This window comes from Mustela nivalis (genome assembly GCF_964662115.1).
Source record: "Mustela nivalis genome assembly, chromosome: 2".
In the NCBI taxonomy this organism is placed as follows: domain Eukaryota; kingdom Metazoa; phylum Chordata; class Mammalia; order Carnivora; family Mustelidae; genus Mustela; species Mustela nivalis.
This window is the reverse complement of record NC_139021.1, coordinates 172,073,239-172,094,516: the sequence shown is the minus strand read 5'-3', so window position 1 is coordinate 172,094,516 and position 21,278 is coordinate 172,073,239. Positions and strand designations below refer to the sequence as shown.

At 32.2% G+C, this 21,278-nt stretch overlaps 1 protein-coding gene across 3 annotated transcripts in view; it reads right to left on the bottom strand.

Moving 5' to 3' along the window:
• Positions 1 to 21,278, bottom strand: part of ATRNL1 (attractin like 1) — an 815,229-nt gene that overhangs the window by 716,118 nt on the left and 77,833 nt on the right. For all 3 annotated transcript variants that reach the window (XM_082721458.1, XM_082721457.1, XM_082721456.1), the window contains exon 9: positions 5,033 to 5,216. In XM_082721458.1, the coding sequence (XP_082577584.1) occupies positions 5,033 to 5,216 (184 nt within the window). The remainder of the gene's footprint in view (positions 1 to 5,032; positions 5,217 to 21,278) is intronic.

The window sequence follows — 21,278 nt, the reverse complement described above, 5'->3', positions numbered from 1 at the left end:
AATCTTTTTAAAAATAAATAAATAAATAAAGTTATAAATGTCCCTCTTTGAGGCATCATACACATTTTGATCTGTCATTATTCTGTACAAAATATTTTCTAATTTTAGTATAATTCCTTTGAACAGTTAGTTTTAAGAAATTTATTAATTCCAGACATCTTAGGGATTTTCTAGTTACTTCTGTGTTTTTTTCATTGTGATCAATTACTTTGTATAATTTGAATCTTTTTAAATTTGTTGAGACTTGCATTAAAATGCATATGGTAAATTTTGGAAAATGTTCCATATGTACTTGAAAACAGTACATATTCTGCAGTTATAAGATAATATCCTCTCAAATACTGAAGAACACAAAATTATTAGACTGTTGAAATCATTCATATCTTTTCTGTTTTTTGTTTTTTGTCTCCTTGTGCTATCAGTTCCCAAGATAACTGGATTAAAAACATCCCAATATAATCTGTCCCCATTTGTTCCATCATTTTTTTGCTTTATTTAACACATGTTATAAGGCACATATAAATTCACTGTTCTATCTTCCAAGTAGATGTCTGAGTTAAATTCTTATCTGTCTGGTATTAGTAAAGTTATCTCAACTTTCTTTTGTTTAGCAATTGTGTATCTTTTTCCATTCTTTTCTTTCAATTTTTCCAAATATTTTTAGATTTTTGTATCTCTTCTAAGCAGCATATGGCTAGGTTTTGCTTTATACAAAGTCCAAAAAATCCTTAGCTTTTCATTGAAATATTTAGTCTCTTATATTTACTGTAATCTGGAATATTAATTCCCTTACATTTAGTGTAATTATTGAAATATCTGGAGTTAAATACACTTCCTACTTCCTTTACAAGTATCCCAACTAGACTTTGTCCTATTCCATTCTTTTCTTGTCTTCTTCCAAATCCATTAAGTAGTATAATTTTCCTTCCTATTAGCTTGTTAGATATGAAGGTCTACTTTTATTTTTGTTGCTTAATAATTACAATATAAATCCTTAGTTATTAAGGTCTACTATAAACTACTTCTCTTACCAATTCCCACATGTAACAAAACCCCTAGTATTTTGAACATCATTTACCCTTCTTCCTGACTTATGAGATGTTATTATCATGCATTCAAATTTTATACCCATTTAAGCCTCTATTATTTTTATAGTTTAAAATAACAAATAATTATTTCAATTTACTCTTAAGTTTCCTATTCATTCCAGTATCTGGCAACATTTTTCTTTTACTTCAGTAGCATTTTCTTTTAGTATCTCCTTTATTGGAGGTCTGTTAAAGATTCCTTTAACTCTTGTTTTTCTGAAAAATATCTTTATTTTGCTTTCATTTCTTAAAGATATTTCACTAGGTGCAAAATTTTAGGTTGATGATTATTTCCTTTCAGCAATTTGAAGACCATGTTTTCTAGATTTCATTTTTTCAGTTAAGAAATCAGTTGTCAGTCTAGGGGCACCTCAGTGGATCAATCAGCTAAGCATCTGCCTTGGGCTCAGGTCACAATCCCAAGATCCTGGCATTGAGCCCCGCATCAGGCTCCCTGCTCAGCAGGGGAGTCTGCTTCTCCCTCTCTCTCTCTCCATTCCTTCCCCAGCACATGCTCTCTCTCATTCTCTCTCAAATAAATAAATAAAAGCCTTAGGAATGAAGGGAGGGAGGGAGGAGAGGAAGGAAGAAAGGAAGGAAGAGAGGAAGGAACAGAGAAAGGAAGGGAGGAAGGAATCAGTTGTCACTCTTAATATTGTTTCTTTAAAGAGTATGACTTTTTTTCCCATTGGCTGCTTTAAAATTTTTCCCTTCATGTTTGGATTATCACACGATATTTCTAAGTATACATCTCTTTTTATTATGTTGCACATGGAAGTTTTCCAATTTGTAGCTTGATGTGTTTTATCACTTTTGAAAATGCTCAGTCATTAAGACTTCAAATAGTGCTCTACATTATTTTCTAACTTTTCTTCCTCTGGACTTCAATTACATGCATGTTAGGCCATTCTACAGGTCCTTAATATTTCCTTCCTTATTTTATTTTTCATTCTTCTCTTTCTTTATTTCAGTGCGGGTATTTCGTTCTGATCTTCCATTTCATTAATTCCCTCCTCACCTGTATCTAACCTGTTGTTAAACCTATCTAAGGAATTCTTCATTCATTTAATGTATTCTTCATTTCTAAAATTTCCATTTGATTCTTTAGTAAAAGTTTCCCCTTGTTTCCTAATACTTTCTACCTTTTATGTTAAAGTTTCTGTCTTAAAACACCATTATCCTAAAGCTATGCTTCTAAAGGCTGTTTTCTTCCTATCTTGTCTTTTTCTAAGACTTATCATTGTTTTACTTTGTATCAGATATTGCATATGTTTTTTGAAGAAATAATTTGAGGCTCTGTGTGATATTATCTTCCTCAAGAGAGGATTTACATATGTTCTGCCAGCTACCTAGTTTATGAGCAGATCACTGCAATCCAATGACTCAAAGTGGACTCATCCACACTAGTAGGCCTAGAACTTCAGGGAGTAAACCAAATCCTTATGTGTGTAGCGAAGTCCATCTTCATTAGCACACGGAAATCCAATCTTATTCCTCCATATTAATTGACAAAAGTTCTACTCAGTTTCTTAGACAGCTTTCAGGATTTATTATCATCTAAAGGGAAAATAGTTCCACAAAATGCCAATTTTACCTCCCTTGACATTCCACCTCTCCTAGATCTTGATCCACAGATTCTCACTGCCTTGACAGTTCTTAGGTGCCTAAAAAGATGTAATTCCTAATTCTTCTCAATGGAAAAAATATTCCAAAATAATCCATTATACCAATGAAAAAGAATTCCTCCAAATACCCATTTACTAATACTTCAACAAAGTAGCCTATCTATAAACTATATCTACTAAAAAATAAAACTAGTTCTGAGGTGATAAAAACTTAAAAATCAATCTGTACAACAGATATATATTAGTGACATTTTTAAATTATATCACAAATAAACCTATACATACTAATTGCTATATGATAGCAAACTTTAAAGGTAAGCTAACAAGTATCAAAACTTTAAGAATAATAGAAAAATATTTTAGTACTCACTAATAATTTTATTATATTTTTTAAAAACACAGAAACCAGTAAAATATTTAAAGTATCATATGTATCTATAATATATATCTAATAATGTACTAAAAATAATTTGCAAATTATTTCAATAAATTCTCCTAAGGGATAAGTATCCAATGGTATTTGTACATATACTAAAATTGCCAAGATTGATAATTACATTCTTCTACATAAAAGTTCACTATGGGAAACTTTCGGGAAGGGAATCATGTTAAAATCTGAGCAAATCCCATTCAAGTGGTGAGCAACAAATAACTCTCATTTTGACTTCATTCAAATAATACCCATAGTTCTCTTATCCATTCACATCACAAAAATATGTTAAGCAGATTGATAGTGCCTTAATCACTAAATCATAGTTCCTATTGCTATCAGAACAAAAAGTTAAAGTTAGAAAGTTTAAAATAGAAAATAAAATGCAATGCTAAAATTATATAAAAGAAAAAAGTGATTTACTAGTTTTACTATTTATAAAAATATAAAGAATAATAATGTATTGATTAGACAAAAAGTAATAAAAATTACTAAATCATGCAAAGGAAATGTCTCTTTTCTTTAATTCCATCTTTCTTTTTCAAAGAAAATAAAATTTAGAATGTATGTTTGAAAGTGAAGGGGATAGAACAAATCAAAATTTGGTGAAAAACTCTATTTCATTCAATGCATAAAGTAATTTCATAAGAGTTTAAAGGAATGTACAATGTCTTAAGAAAACAACAGAATAATTTCCCAGGCTTTACAAAGGTAAATATTTGAACACAACAAAAATTCTATTTAAAAAAAATTCTATTTTCAGGGCACCTGGGTGGCTCAGTGGGTTAAGCCTCTGCCTTCAGCTCAGGTCATGATCTCAGTGTCCTAGGATCCACTCCCGCATCAGGCTCTCTGATCAGCAGGGAGCCTGCTTCCTTCCCGCTCTCTCTCTGCCTGCCTCTCTGCCTACTTGTGATCCTCTCTCTGTTGAATAAATAGAATCTTAAAAAAAAAAAAAAAAAAAACCTAAAAAAAAATCTATTTTAAAACTCATATATATAGAGAAAATAATAAGTGAAAAGATACTAATATTTGAAACATAAAAAAGAACATTATGGTTATAAATAGGCAATTTACTAGGAAACACAAGTAGCAAATAAACACTTTTATAAAAAGATGCCTAGTCACAACAATAATCTGGGTATCCACAATAAATATCATTAAGATACCATGCAAATCCACCTCAAGTGCAAAAGGAAAAGAGCCTCACAATTACAAATTTTGGTGGTAATATGAAGAAACAGGGGTATTTACATCTGGCTGGTGAAAGTATACATTACCACAGTGACTTGGGAGTGCAGTTGGGCAACATGTAGTAAAATTGAGGATGTAAATATCCTCAGACACAACAATCTCACTTTTAGGTATATGTCCTACAAAAACTCTCGCATATCTGCATGAGAAAACCAGTACAAGATGTACAATGTAACACTGTTTATAACAACAATAAAAAATGCAAAAGCTTTGCATTTTGAAGGAAATTAGATGATGAAACTGAAGAAATGCTTTTAAAATTTACAAATGACATTAAAATATGAATGCAAAAAAAATCACAGAGCAAAAAATATCAAAGCTCAAAGTTCCATTGGTAAGCAAATCTGCTCATCTGAATTGAACATGAGATCAGCACTTATAAGTAATATATACAGAATAAGCATATCTATATAATCAGAAAACATTTCAAAGTCAATCACTTAAAGTGATAATGAATACATAGAGAATGTGTTATTTTGTGCCTTTGCTGTACAAGAGAATTTCATTAGCTGAAATAAACAGGAAAAAAGGACAATAATGTTTCCCTGAAAATATTTAATAAATGCCACTATTATACAAATATAAAATAAAACAGTGACAAAGTTTCTCATCATACTTTTATCCAGTCTACTCACCAAGTCTTAGTGTTAACTTCATACTTATAAAGATCATCTACCAATCCATATTTATTGCCTGGTAATGCTTTATAGCCTCCATGAACATAAATGGACTTTGTTATTTCATCATACACACTGGTATGGCCATATCCACCTTGAACAATAGCTCCTTTAGTTTCTGGAACAAGCCAAGTGTTTGATGCTGTAAATGAAAGAAGATAAACCATGAAATTCAAGGATATTTAAAAATATAACTAATATATCACCAAAGTACCAATAAGCAAATTCTAATAGCACATTTTATGAGTAAAGTAAGTATAATTAATATTCATTTAATCAAAAAACAATTATTAAATAGATGTTAGTTACTATGTTAGATGCTAGAGATTAAAGTTGAGTAAGACTAGTTTTTCTGTGGATTAAATTCTGAAATATTAAAAATGCAAAATTTTTGGATGTGCATCAGGAAAAAAAAAAATTTATTCTCACATACATTTCTCTATTTATAAACAGCCCTGAGATAAAGACTAACAAATAGTTTGCAGAAAGCCACCAAAAGTTTAAAAGTTGATAAGTGGAACAAAATGGTATAGACTCATTTCTTCCTATCCCCCTAATTAAGTACAACAACAGACAATGGAAACAGTGCAAGAGACAAATCTGAAAAGTGTAAAGGCAGACTGGTTTAGACTCCAGGACTAGATCAATGAAATACAAGCAAGCAAGAAAGAAACCCATGCCAAGAAATAGCATTAAGTAATAAAGATGTACAACCTGAAAAACAAAAATAAGAATTACAACTAATTTCTTATCATAAAGAATTTAAGTCAGAAGACAATAAAGTCTCACATTTTAAACTACTCAGAAGGTATAAAAAAATCTGTCAACCTAGAATTCTCTACCCAAAAAAAAAGTAACTATCAAGATAGAATTCTATACCCAACAAAGTATTTTCCAAAGATGAAACAACTTTTTCAGACCAAAAAAAAAAAAGAGAGAGAGATAATGTACTACTCCAGACTTGCCCTACAAGAGATGACAAAAGAATTTCTTCAAGCTGAATGAAAATAACAATCGATACCAGACAGAACTTGGATTTACATACATGAATGAAGACTACAAGAAAGGTCGCTAGGTGGTAAATATAAAAGACGTAATTTCTCCTTTTTTTGTCTCCTTAAAATGATAAATTATTTCCTAAAACAAAAAGCATAACAATTTATGATGCTGTTCATAACATATGAGACATAATATTAGCACAAAGGAAAAGAGAAGAAATACAGGAAATTCAGAGGTTCTAACACTATATGTGAAGTGGTAGAACATTATTTAAAGGTAGAACCTGATAAATTGAAAACATATATTGTAATCCCTAGAGCAACTTCAACAAAAATAAGACAAAAAGGTATAGTTAATAAATTAATGGTCCTACAGATTCAAGAAGCTGAAATAATCACAAACAAGTCAAACTGAAAGAAATCTAGACCCCTAAACACATCACAATCAAGCTGCTGAACACTCAAAATGAACAAAACATCTCAGAAGCGGTTAGAGAAAAACAAAAATTACATTTTGAATGACTGTGATTTTCATCCTAAGAAACCATAGAGGCCAGAATAAGTACCAACACTTTTTAAAATAAATGTAACTCAGAACTCCATGATAAGCAAAGCTATCCTTCAGGGATGATTGTGAAATAAAAAGATCCTCAGATATATATATTAAAAAAAAAAAAACAAAACAGGATAATCTATATCCAGCAGATCTACTCTGAAAGACATGCTAAAGAAGCTATTCAAACAGATGATAACAGAAATGGTAACAGAAGATAACTCGGAATGAAGGCAGACAATTTACTTCAGGGACCTGAAAATTCTAATTATATAAATACCTAATAACAAAACATCTAAATGTATAAAGCAAAAACTGATAGAACCGAAAAATTCAACACTTAAATCCACAACCATAAATGGAGGTTTCTACATTAGTCTTTCAGTAATTAAGGAAAACACGTTTTTAAACAAAATACCAATATTAAACAACTCCAAGCATCATCATGCATTTGGCATTCATAGAACACCCCAACCAACAGAAGCAGAAGACACACCCTTTTTAACTGACACTTAACATTCACCAAGATAGACCATATTCTCAGAAGACTCACACAAATTTTAATAGCAAAATATAGTCTCTGACAACAACTAAATGAAATAAGAAATAATGACAAGAAAGAGACCTGAAAAATCTTCATCCATTTGGATAAAACTCAATACTACTAAACAACCTAGGAGCCAGGAAAAAAAAAAAAAATCACAAAGAAAATTAGAAAATATTTTGAATTAAATGGAAACAAAAATACATTTTACTATGCAGGAGACAGCTTAAGCAATCACTCTCAAGGATGGTTCCTTGACAGCAGCAAATGACATTACTTAGAAATTTTTTAAAAATGGAAGTTTCTTGGCATCAATACTCACATACTAAGAAAACCAGGGGTTAGGACATAGCAATCCGTTTTAACAACCATCCAGGTGATTCATAATTATGTATATTAAAGTTTGAGAACCATTAGCTTAGAAAGAAATTTATAACAATAAACACTTATATTTTTAAAAAGAAGGAAAATGTCTCAGCCAATTCAATGACCTATTCTTCCACAGAGTGAATAAAACCCAAATAAGGAAAGAAATATGATAAATAGAGCATTAATCAATAAAAATAGAAAAAAAGGAAACAAAAGCAAGTTATTTGAAAATATCAATAAATTTAACCTATTAATCTCTAGTCAAACTGACAAGAGAGGACACAAATAATTCATATCAGATATCATTATACATTTTACAAACACTAAAATGAAGAGAAAAATAAGAGAATAAGAAAAGAACTAATGCCAATAAATTTAACACAAACTACCAAAGCTCGCCCACAAAGAAATGGGTAATTTAAATATCTCTAACATTTGTTAAAGAAAATAAATGCAATAGTCAAAATCTTTCTGACAAAGAAAGCTCATGAACTAGACAGTTTCACTGGTGAGTGCCATCAAAAGTTTAAGAAAGAAACAATAGCAATTCTATACAAACTCTTACAGAAAATAGCATAGAGTAAAACACACCCCAAATCACTTTATCATTATCCAGATTGAAAACCAGATAAAGACTATAAAAACAGAAAACTATAGTCCAGTATCTCTTCTGAACATAAACATAAAAATCCTTAACATTTTAGCAAATCAATTCCAGCAATATATGAAAAAGGTAATACATTATGACCAATGGGATTTACCCAAGAATGCAAACATTACTTAATGCCTGAAAATCAATGTCATTTACCATATTAAGAAATGAAAAAAAAAAAAGAACAAATGATCTTCTCCATAGATGCATAAAAATTCTTGACAAAATTAACATCATTGAGAAAAAAGACTTTTGGTAAACTAAGAATAAAAGTGGATTTCCTTCACCACATAAAAAGCACCTAGAAAACATACCACTAATGCAATAATTAAAAGACTGGAACTTTCCCTCTTAACAGGAAAAAAAGGCAGAAATAGCTGCTCTCAGTACTCCTACTCAGTACTGTACCAGAGATACTGCCACAGCAATAATACAAAGAAAACAAGGCAAAGGTATGCAGATTGAAAGGAAAAATAAACAAAATTTATTATCATGGTTTTAACACGTGATCATCTATCTGTGTAGAAAATAAGGACTCTGCCAAAAAGCTATAAGTATTAGTAACTGTGTTTACCAAAATTGCAGGATACCAGTTCAATATGAAAACTCAACTTCTTTCCTATTTACTAGCAATCAACAATTGTAAATTGAAATTTTAAGTGCCATTAACAGGCAAACATGACAGTCATTACACTACACAAATACATGCAAAACATCTAAGTAAATGCTGAAATACGCCATGCCCATGAGTTAGAAGAATTAATATTACTAAAGACTTGATTTTCCTATCTGTACACATAATTCAACCTCAATTAAAATTCCTACAAGCTTTTTTTTTTAAGAAATTGACAAGCTGATTCTAAATTTTATATGGTAATGTTAAGTACAGAGAATAGTCCAAAATTTTTTGGAAATAGAAAAAAAAAAAAACAGGACTTACACCACCTCAATTATAAAGCCACAGTAATCAATGAAGTGTGGCTGTATACATTAATGGATCAAAAGAGAGTCCAAACATTAACTCATATGGTCAACTGACTTTTAAACACACCTATCAACGGGAAAAGGAAAATCTTTTCAACAAATGTTACTGGAAAATTTTTATATTTATTAAACAAACAAAAAAAAAACCTCACCCCTTACTTCATACTCATACCATTTGTGAAAACCAACTCAAATAGATGATAGATCTGAGGATAAGAGGCAAAACTCTAAATCATCTAGGAGAAAAACCTTTGTGACCTTGACAAAGATCTCTCAGAATAGAAAACCCAGACACCATAAAAACTTATGATATAGTTTATACAAATTTAAAATATCTGCTTTTTAAAAGACATGGTAAAGAAGAAATGCATATTTTTAAAAAACATTTTTAAAAACCTGATAACAATGAATATCAATATAAAGAAAGAGGGAAAGCTTAACAATCAAAATATATTAAAAGGAGGGAATAATAAAAGTAAGAAAGAAATAGACAAAAAAATATACAAAAAAATCAGTAACTCCCAAAGTTAGTACTTTGAAAAGTATTAATACTTACAATCTTCTGGAGAATCTGCACAAGACAATAAGGTCCAAATAAGACATTATTATGGACCTATAGGGAGCACAGCTATAAAATCTTCTAAACCTCACTAACAGCATATTATGAAACCTTTATGTCAATACACTTGAAAATTTAAGTAAAATAGACAAATCCTGAAAGAATAATCAAATGCTAACTCTGACAAGAAGTGAGAAAAAACTTGAGTAGCTTTATAACGATTAGATTAATTGAACCTGTAATTTTAAAGCCTTGCCACCAAGAAAATTCCAAACTCAGATGGCTTTGCCAATTTCTACCAAACATCTTTGGGAAAAGTATGAACAACTGAAAGCCATCCAGACAAGGGAAAAAATAATATACTCATATAATAGGCAGCAAGACTAGCAAAAGAGAAACTGTTTCTCAAAAAGTGATCTGTAGAAGAGATTATAGCTTTGTTCCAGAACCCCAGAGGTCTGCACAGCAACTCTCAAAAAACAACAACAACAACAACAACCACAAAAACCCAGACAATTAATAATTATCTAAATCAGGAAGTTTCCAGTCAGTGTTCGAATTTCTAATTATTTTATAAGCTTTTTTTAAGTTTGTTGAAATCAGGATCTACGTGAGACCCACACATCACAGGTGTCTGATATTCTGATATGTCTATTAAATCTCTTTTTATCTATACATTCTCCAACTCTTTTTTATTGCCAATGGTTTACTCTTTACCATTTTTTGTCAATTCCTAGAATGAAGTTGTACTTATTAAATGACCACTGACCAATAAAAGGACAAGGTAACTAAGTCTTTAGATACCAGAATTATAAACCTTATACCAATAATGGGCTGAAACTCTTTTAATAATAAATTATAAACCTTATACCAATAATGGGCTGAAACTCTTTCAATAAACCCCTCACTGAGTTTCTAAAATTAAACAAATATAGGACAGAGTATATACCTCCCTTCACAGCAATTATATAAAAAACAAAAACTAATGAACCAAATAAGAAGTTTTGCTTTCTTTAGGCCAACTATAGGTCAACACAGTAATACCAGTATAAAAGAAAATATCATATCTAGAATAAGGGAACTTAATGGTCTCACATTAGATAACACATCACACTCTATTACACACAGTTAAGTCTGAAAGGGTTGTTACAAAGTATGGTTTGTCCAGAGAGGGTGATAAAGCTATCAAAAGGTCAACGAAGATAATGTGTATCTTATATTTATATAATCCTGACCTTCCCATTTGCTAACTGGGTGACCATAGCTACTTGTGTGACACATCTGTGTGTCAGTTCCCTTGCCTATAAAATGGGGTAAAAATAGCTTATATTTATATGTTCACTTTGAATTAACATGCATGAGGTACTTATAATACCACCTACCACAGAATAAGTCCCCAGCAAACAAATGCTAGCTGCTATTATCATTGTTACAAAATATTCTTTAAATCATTAACATTTGTTTTAATGTAAGGCATTAACAAAAAGCTATGAATGTAAGCCCAGTCGAGTGAAGACTAAAGGCACTAGAGCTGCTTGTCTAAAGAAAAGTCTGAAGAATGGAAGGCAAGTGGAAAATAAGGTATCTCAGAATTTTTGTAGAGCCAGTATGTCGAAGGAAGCATGAGGGACTTTGCACTATAGAACTTATACAGTTCTATATACTCATGAAAAACTAAGTACAAATTTACAAGAAGAGCGTTTTTCTTCTAAATATAAATAGAATTTTTTAAATATATATAATAATGCAGTGGCTGCCTTTAAGGGACTAAGATCTCCATCAATGAAAGAATGTTAAACAGAGAAAGACCAGAATTTTCTGAATCCTGAACACATATACAGTGAATTTTTTTTTATATAACCAATGCATATTTTTAAATATATAATATTCATATAGCTTATAAATAGCTTTAAAAACATGATATAATAAAGTCACTTACCAAAACTGGTCTTTATTATTGTGATATTCTTAGAAAATATGAAAACATATATACTCTGAACAGCAGCCTTTGTCACACAGACTGAACACTTTATTAAAGCAATATTTTACTTACTACACTGAAACTGTTTTACTTTACTTATTTAGTCCTGAAAAGTTCTTCACAAATGAAATTCTATATCAAATGCCAACCCTAATTTAAGACAGTAAAAGTATGTGTTTTATGATTCCTATGACTGAATTATTTTTAAAGGGGAGATTTCCTCTATTAAAAATTCCTAACTTCTACCACCTAATACATCTGTTCTATAGAATTATATTTTCAGACACTAGTTTTCTGAAAAGCAATGTCCAATTCACACTTGAAATTCACCACCAAATTTTGAAAAACATGTCATGTTACAAGTGAAAGAGAAAGTCAGATACCACTACACTTACAAAAGGGGAAAAAAAAGTCCCTGAAAATATCATATCTAACAATTTTTAAATCAAAAGGAAAAAAAGTGAAGATAAAATGGTATTAATACTGGCTTCCCAACTACACCTTCCAAATTCTAAAAGCATGAAAAATACTAAAGCAAAACATTAATATTATACTAACCTTGAGATGCACATTGAGATTCTTAGAAAGTTTATGAGGTATTGCTAACCTAAAGTGAAATTTCCCTCAGGACTAACCCAGAATAGCTTTATGGTCCAAGTTAGTAAAACCATCCATATAAGCCCCCTCTGAGATTTACAGATTCCCTAAAAGCTGTAATTCTAAGTATAGCAGAAAGGACAAACTGGCATTTCCTTTATCACCAGAGGAAGTTCACAAGAATTCTCTATAACATTCAGTTCAAATATATGTCCTACATAAACAAATATTTTAAAAATTACGTACACTTCTTGTAATCTACTTCTAGCATTTTATTTGGAAATTATTTCAAAGGTACAAATGAGTTGCAAGAGTAATCTAAGAATTCCCATACACCCATTTCTCAGATTCATTGTTAATACCTTGTTCCATTTTATTATTTCCCCTTCTTCTCTCTCCCTCCCTTTCCTTCCCCACCTCAGTCAATCTCTCTTTTCCTCTCTCTCCCTCACAGACACACACACGCATGCACACGTGTGGAAAGACACAAGCACAATAACTGTGTATACATCATTTCTCTTATCCCTATATATTATGGTATATATTTTAAGAACAGACTTTCTTTCTATAGAACCATATTATAGTTATTAATGTCAAGAAATTTAACATTTATAGAATGATTTAATCCACAAATATTTTAGTTTTTAAATTAGGCCAGTAATGTCCTTCACAGCATTTTTTCATCCAGTATAGAAATACAGTCAGGGATCACCTACCATATTCAGTTGTCATGTTTCATAAACCTCCTCTAATCTGGAACAATTTTTTAGTCTTTGTTTCCTATGACATTTTTAAAAAATTTATTTATTTTAGAGAGGGAGAGCACAGGGGAGGGGGGAGGGCAGATGGAGAGGGAGAGAGAATCTCCAGGAACTTCCTGCTGAGTGAGGAGCCCTGCACGAGGCTCAATCCCAGGACCCTGAGATCACGACCTGGGCAGAAATCAAGAGTCAGACGCTTAACTGACTGAACTACACCGGTGCCCCAACATTGACATTTTTGAAGAATAAAGCTCTTTGCCTTTTTAAACAAAAATTTCCTTATTTGAGGTTTATACAATACTGCTTAATGATTAGATTTGTTTGCAGTCCCACTCAAAATGCTGGGTAGGAAACCTGTGTCTCATTGGCCAAATCTAGCCAGTGGCTCATTTTTTTAAATAAATATTTTTTGGCATACAGGTACATTTACTCATTTACATACTATCTATGGCGTGCTTTCAAATTTCAACAGCAGGACTGAGTAGATGAAACAGAGACTGTATAATCCACAAAGCCCACAATATTTACTGTCTTAACCTGTACAAAGAGTGTGCCAAACTCTCTTTTAAGTGATGTTTTAAGTGATGTTTCTCTCAGCAGCTATCACATCCAGAGGCACACAATGTATAATTTCGCATGGTTTTTTATATGAATTTTGATTTCTCAGACAAGGTACTATTTTTCTCTGCACCTTATAAACAATCTGTGAGAAAGACCTTTAAATACTGTGCACATCTCATCAAAAATTTATCCCCTATTTAAAACCTATTGATTTAAAACCTATTGATGATTCTTTCCCAAACCAATTGTTTGCTACAATTATTATTAAACAATGATTTTTTTCCTCAACTCCAGTCAGCATTGCCAATGCCATTCAGCATTCTGTGTCTTCCTCTCCTCTATTTGTCAATCTGCCCATTATGAGTATAAGCTCACGGATTCCTGGTTCAATTTTATAATTTATTATTTGCCTAAATTATTTTGATGCTCAAAGTATCCCAGATTTTACCAAAGGACGCCCCCCCAAGCCAATTCTTCTGTGCTTTTGACAGGACCCATCGTTTTCCTGAGCGGTTCCTTAATTTGATATAGCAAGATATACCAGGTTCATCCTTACTTTTCCTGCCATAGCCCTAGAATCAGCCATTTCTCCAAAGAGTCTTGGTTTCTTTTCTTGGGAATGTTTTTAGAAACTAGATCTGGGAATATGGGTGATCATTTTGCTCCCTTTTCCTGGGGTATCTTAGCTTCTAGGCCCTTTCAGAAGAATCTAACCCTGTAACTGTGGGCCGCCTGCCTATTTACCTGTCTACCTGCTACCCGCCTACCAAACTACAAGCTCACAAGGATACCTACAAGCCCAGTCCATCAGACATGATTCTTCCTGCCTTCCCCATTTCACATTTGTATCTCCTGTCTTCCATGTTGAGAATTTTAGCTCCCAACAACACATTTATTGATTTTTTTTAATCTGTCGAATACACCCAAAATAATGTAGAATTACTTTACCACAACCTTCAAAAAACAAACTTAAAAAATTTGTTAGCAGCTATTCCCTACATAGCCACACCTAGCCTGAGGACACGTAACCCAACACTGTGTTAAAAAGGCCTATGGGTTATTTTCTCCCTCTTCAGTGGTTTGTGTTATCCATTTGAGACATGAGTGAGTTCATGAGTTCCCGTTTGCATTGTTCTAGAGTTTGATTGCTTTCCTTGTTGATGATTTGGCATGTAGATCAATCTGCTTCTAAGTCAAAACTGTTTAAGGGAAATAGACTTTCATTTTCTGTCCTTCCCACACCATTTTCCATTCTCTACTATCTTTTGTAAGTAGCCAACATCACCATCTTCTAGTTTATCCTTCCAGTGTTCATTTTTACTTAAAAAAGCAGGCATAACAGTATTTTCTGATTTCCCCTACTTTCTTACACAAAAAGTAATATGCTACATATGCTATTTTTCACTTGTCACTTGATATATCCTGTAAACCATAAGATTTCAAACAGTTCTTCCTTTTCTACAAGCACACAGCAGTACTTCACTAATACGGATGTACCATGCTTTATGTACCAGTAGTTTCTAAATAATGTTACAGTGAATAACTCTGTCCATAGGGAAAAAAAAAAGTGTTTCTGTATTTTGGAGGTAAAACTGAAGCATAAATTCTTTGAAATGGAATTGATATGTATTTTTGTTATATATTTTGTTGGGTTTTTCCCCCTACATTTGTGACTTTCAGGAATGGTTTATAGTATTAAAAAAAATATATTTGAACATTTCTTGTTCAATTTATATCTAAATAATTTAGCTTCACTGTAGCTTTCTAAATGTGTTTTTCTCCTTCTTATGTCTTCTAATTGCCTACTATATACAGGAAGGATATTGATTTTTGCATACTAATTTTTAAAGATTTATGGGGGGCAGAGTCTTTTATTTTAAGCAGACTCCACTGAACAGTGCCCAACATGGGGCTCGATCTCACCACCCTGAGATCACGACTTGAACCAAAACCAAGAGTTAGACGTTGAACTGACTGTAGCACCCAGGCACACTTTTTGCATATTAATTTTATAACCTGTTACCTTGCTGAGTTCTTTTATTGTTTTATTGTTTCAGTTAGTCCTCTTATTGCATAAGTTTTCCAAAAATTCTATATCACTTGCAAATAGTTTATGTTCTCCTTATCAAAGTCCTATTCCTCTAATGTTTCCTCTACTACCTTCAGAAAAATGGCTAGTAGTAAAGGAGATTGTGGGCATCTTTATTTTGATCCTAACCTTCACCCAAGTGCCTGATTCCCCACAGAAGACGCTGGCTTTGGATTGATATAGATACATTTATTTTTTAAGATTTTTTTTAGGAATGGGCTTTTTTAGCATGGTCTCCCTAGACCTATTAACGTAGTGAATTTTATTAATGTATTTCCTAATATTAAATCATCCCTAAAATCCTAGTTATATATCCTACTTGATCATGGTATCTCATTGGTGTGTGTTAGTTTGTTCATTTTAAGATTTTTTGGTGATTTCTAAAGGAAAGCATGTTAACTCATTTTCAATCACACAGGTCTATAATCTCCTATTTCTGAGATAACTGTAGGTAGCAATGTTATACTTGTTTTCTAAAGTAAATTTTGAAGTTCTCCTTCCATTTTTATTCTCTAAAAGAATTTACAAGCATTGCTAAAGTTAACCTATAACATCATCTAGGCTTGGTGCTTTATTTGTTCTATGGAAATTCACCTATATAAACTTTCTATCTCTACTGGGCTTAATTTTACAAAACTGTTATTTTCTAAAAAATTATCTATTTTTTCTATATTTTTTAATTTATTTGCATAGATGTACAAAGTATTCTCATTTTTTTTTAAATTTCCTCTTTACTAGTACTATTCTCCCCTTACCATTTCTTATTTTGTATATTTGTGGTTTCTTCCTTATTTCTTGATTAAATGAGTTAGCTAGAGGTTTATCTATTTTAAAATTTTTAATAATCTATTAATGTGATCTATTGCTTTTTGCTCTTACATCAATAATTTCAGATGTCATTTTTACTATTTGAATCCTATCACTTCTAGGTCCGTATGTACTTTGTTCTATTTTTTGCTTTTTGAGTTCAGAATGTGGTTTACCTATTTTCACTCATATTAATACAGTTGTCTAATGCTATAAATAATCCTCTGATAACTGCTTTAAACTTATCTGATAGATTCTTGTATGTTTTGCTTTTACTGTCATTATTTTTCAGCAATTTTGTAACTTAAGCTTATACCTACCTTAAAGGTTTTATTTAGTATCTCCATTTTGGGGGGACCTACTGATGTTTTCTTTATATCCTAAGATACAATCTACTCACTTTTTATGAGTTTTCCATGCATACTTAAGAAGTCCACAAGTACTTTGTCCATAATCAGGTTGTGTTAATATATATTCTTAACATTGCTTGATTATATTGTTTAGATCTTTCTACCTTCTCTTTGTCTTGTCGTGTACAGAGTAATGCTTGAACTGTTTTGTAAAGAAATTGCTGCTATTTCTCTGATTGCCTACAGTTTCTGTTTTAAATGGCTGGTTGCTGGGTTATTTGGTACATAGATATTCTTCTATTGTATATTACATCTTCTGGTGAATTGTGGTTTTAATACAATAAGGTATTCTTGACTCATACAATGTTTTGGTGGCCTGAATTCTATTTTCTCTGGCATTAGGATCACAACCCATGCTATCTCATTGACTCTAATTACTATGTTCAATAAAAGCTAAGAGCAGGCTACAATGATGGTGCCTCCAGTCCTTTTATGCCTTCTCAAATGTAATAAAATACTTTGGGCACTGCAATAAGAAAACTGAAAGTGACCATATATTTCATTCATGTATCACCCTCCTAAGTAAGTTGTTTCCTTGTTAAATTTTTTAGCATTGTTTGGTAATAACTGATGAGCAATGAATTAATTTCTAGGAAAATGAAATAGCAAAGCAAACATAATAAAAATAAGCACCAAGATCCTAGAGTATATCTTAGATTTGTAAAAGCATCCAACAGATCCATCTGTAATTGCAGATAGAATATTTTATACTATAATTTTAAGTAAGTAAATGTTCTCTTTGTTCTTTAAAGACTTCTAAGAAAGAATGAGATTTATGAAATAACAGCCTTCACAGAATGTTAGGTAGGCTTGCTCAAACAACTAAAATTGGGACCGACTAACATTTATGGTATTAAGAGTTAAATGGCATTCTTGACTCCTACCAATTACCTATGCAAGAATCCAGGCTCTTTCTCTGCTTTCCTCTTTCTCTCACCCTTCCCCCATTTTTAGTTGCATTCTTTCTACTTAGAAGGAACACATAATATCTGCATTCTAGTGGTCTACTGACATCTCTACCCTTGTTTTAGTCTTAGCTCTAAAGTTAAATACAGGTCCTCTAACCAGTCTTTTACCTGAAGTGTTCCCATTCATCTCTTTGTCAGATGATGCTTATTCTCTAGGACAGGGTTTGACAAATCACAGTCCACAGGCCAAACAGCCCACCAACTGTTTCTGTAAATCAAGTTTTACTGGAACTCAGCCATACTCATTCACTTATATATTTTATACCAGTGCATGTGTACAGACTCAACAGTAGAACTGAGTAACGACCATGTGGCCTACAAAGCCAAAGTAATTTACTATCTAGACCTCTACGAAAAAGTCTGCACATTTCTACTTTACTAGATTTCTCAGGTAAGGGCACATATACACGAAATTACCTGAGTTTTTCCATGTTCAAACTGTTTTTTCTATAACCTTGACACTTGAAGGACAGTTTGGCAAGATATAAAAGCCTTAAACCATATTTCTTTCCTTACGTTTCTTGAAAAATTTGCTCCTTGGTTGCCTTGATTTGTATGTTACTTTTGAGAAATCTGATACAAGCTAATCTCTTGCCCTTGTAAGATATTTTATCTCTCTACCTGAAAATCCTGAAGACTTTTTCTTTGTCTTTTAAAACACAGTCGTTTTATCAAGATGTCTCAAAATTGCTGCTGTGGTTGAATTTAACCAAGCACCCATTCATGAACAGGAGAATGGATAAAGGAATTGTGGTAGAGTCATATAATGAAACACAGTAATGTAAAGGAGTAAATACAGTAATACATAACATAGATGAACCTTAGCAATATAATAGGTGAATGAAATAGAAGAAAGCCTCAGAAAACTGTATAAAATATTTCCTTTTTGTAAAACTCAAAACCAAATAAACAAAACAATATGCAATATAAGCATAAACATATAAAAAGCTATTTTTAAAAACAAATCCATAAGAAATTCTAGATTTTAGAATAGTATAGAGACAGAAAACTTTTTTGTAAAATCCAACAATTTTTTTAATGACTACAATTATAAAGAGAAAACTTAAAGGACTACAATAAATGGTTACATTTTTTCATAAATATCATCTTACCAGATATACTTTTGGGGTGCTTTTGCTAGTAAGACATGGTCATTTCTACACTGATGATTTAATAACAAAATAAAGTTGAGTTGAGTAAACATAATAAGAAACCAATAAGTGGTTGTTTTTAAAAATAAATTGAAAGCTGGGGCACCTGGGTTGAGCATTCAACTCTTGGTTTCAGCTCAGATCATGATCTCAGGATCCTGGGACTGAGCTCCTCATCAGGCTCTGCACTCAGTACAGAGTCTGCTTGTCCCTCTCCCTCTGCTCTTCTCTCCCCCTACAACTTCTAAAAGTGCCGTATGGCTGTCAGGTGCTTAGGAGTGACAGTAATCCAATGAGCTTCATGTGCAGAATTATTGGAACAATCAGGAAAATGCATAATGAAGAGATCAGCTTGCAGTAAAGGTTCCCTAACCTTTTGTTTAATTAACAAAGTAAAGGTGGCCTTCTTAACTGTATAATGGTGAAAAGACTCTTGTTAATCCAGAGCTGTATTTGTGGAATTTTTCATTTTTTTGGAAGTCGTTTAATTTTCCTCCAAATTCCTGTATCTCTTTGTTCATAAGTGAATATGACACATATATGGCTTTATATAGGTATTCTTCTGGTACTTACATTCTTCTTCTAAGAAGTTTATTTTATTCCCCCTACTCACACACTCGTGCTCACTCTCTCTCTCCTAAATAATCTTTTAAAAATAAATAAATAAATAGAAAGCAATATGTAGGCACATAAGAGTGCTGCTTACTTAAAAAAAAAAAAAAAAGAATAGCTAATGCTCTTAAAAATGTTAAATAAAAAGAAGTTAAATAAACATAACAACCTTTAACATTAAGAAAAAACAAAATGCTACAAAGGACCACATAGTATTAAAAATTGTAATTCAAAATAACAGTAGTAGAAATGGACCAAAGGACCCATGCTATTCTAAAAGGTTTATATTTCTGCTGACATTTTTCTCATCTAATAAAGGATGAAGTCCTCTTATAAAACACTTCTTTCTCCCACCTTCCAGGATCCTAATACCTAAATACATGTAAAAGATCATTTAGATGAACAGTTATATTTGAATCTCTAAGGAATCAACAGTTGCTACAATTCCCAGGGTCTTGAGAGAAAACAGATGATATATTAAAAATGAGTAATTATAAGGAGTCTAATAGAAAGATTACTTTTAAAACTATAGTCAGGGTAATATCTTGGAAATAACACAGCAGGAAGTCTTTAGTATCTGCTAGCCTGAAAAAAGCAAGAGGAGAGAATGGTTTCCAGAACTCTTAGAGAGTAGCTATATGGATAAAGACAACTGACAGTCCAGCCTTCAGTAGGGCAACCCCCCAACCCAAGATCACCCAGCAGGGAGGAAGTGGGGCAAATAAAACACCTCATGATCTCTGATTTACTGTGGGTGCCCCCCCAGTGAAAGCTCGAGGGCACGGGAGGAGGGCAGAAATGGCAAAGGGTGGTTCTGGAGAGACACATGGAGAATATCAGCGTAAGACTTTTTGAGTCACCACTAGAAAGACAATAATAAGTATAGTGTATGGTTTTTTAAAATTGGCTAATGTATTTTAAACAACACTAAGCAAATCTACAGATTTAACTTTTAAAAATATGTGCTCAAAATCGTATGCATTCATTCAGATATTTACCAAGCATTTAATACACAGCTCTTTACTAGAAAGTACACTTTCAGAGAGACATATTGCAGGATTCCTGCTCTAAAATAAACTTTTTGGGGCACCTGGGTGGCTCAGTGGGTTAAGCCCCTGCTTTCGGCTCAAGTCATGATCTCATGGTCCTGGGATCGAGCCCATCAGGCTCTCTGCTCAGCAGGGAGCCCGCTTCCCCCTCTCTCTGCCTGCCTCTCTACTTGTGATCTCTCTCTCTGTCAAATAAATAAATAAAATCTTTAAAAAATTAAAAATAAAATAAAATAAGAAAAAAATAGAAATCACGCCACAATGAATGAAACGTCTTCAGCTAAAGAACAGATTGATTTTAGAGACACATCTGGCAGGATTCATCAACTCACAAGAAGTTTAAAAGTTGAAGAAGGATATTTCAAAGACGAAGTGTTAATTCGAAGCCTGGTCATTAAGCTCCGTAACTTCCGTGGTTGTTGGCTTAGTGGATCCTTTCATGTCCGCCTTCTCATGCTGGCATTTCTTCTCAACTCCTCGAATAGCGAACAGCATTACCTGCATTTTCCCAAATAAGATTCTCTCACCTGAAACCTTGCTTAATAGTCTGCTTCTGAGA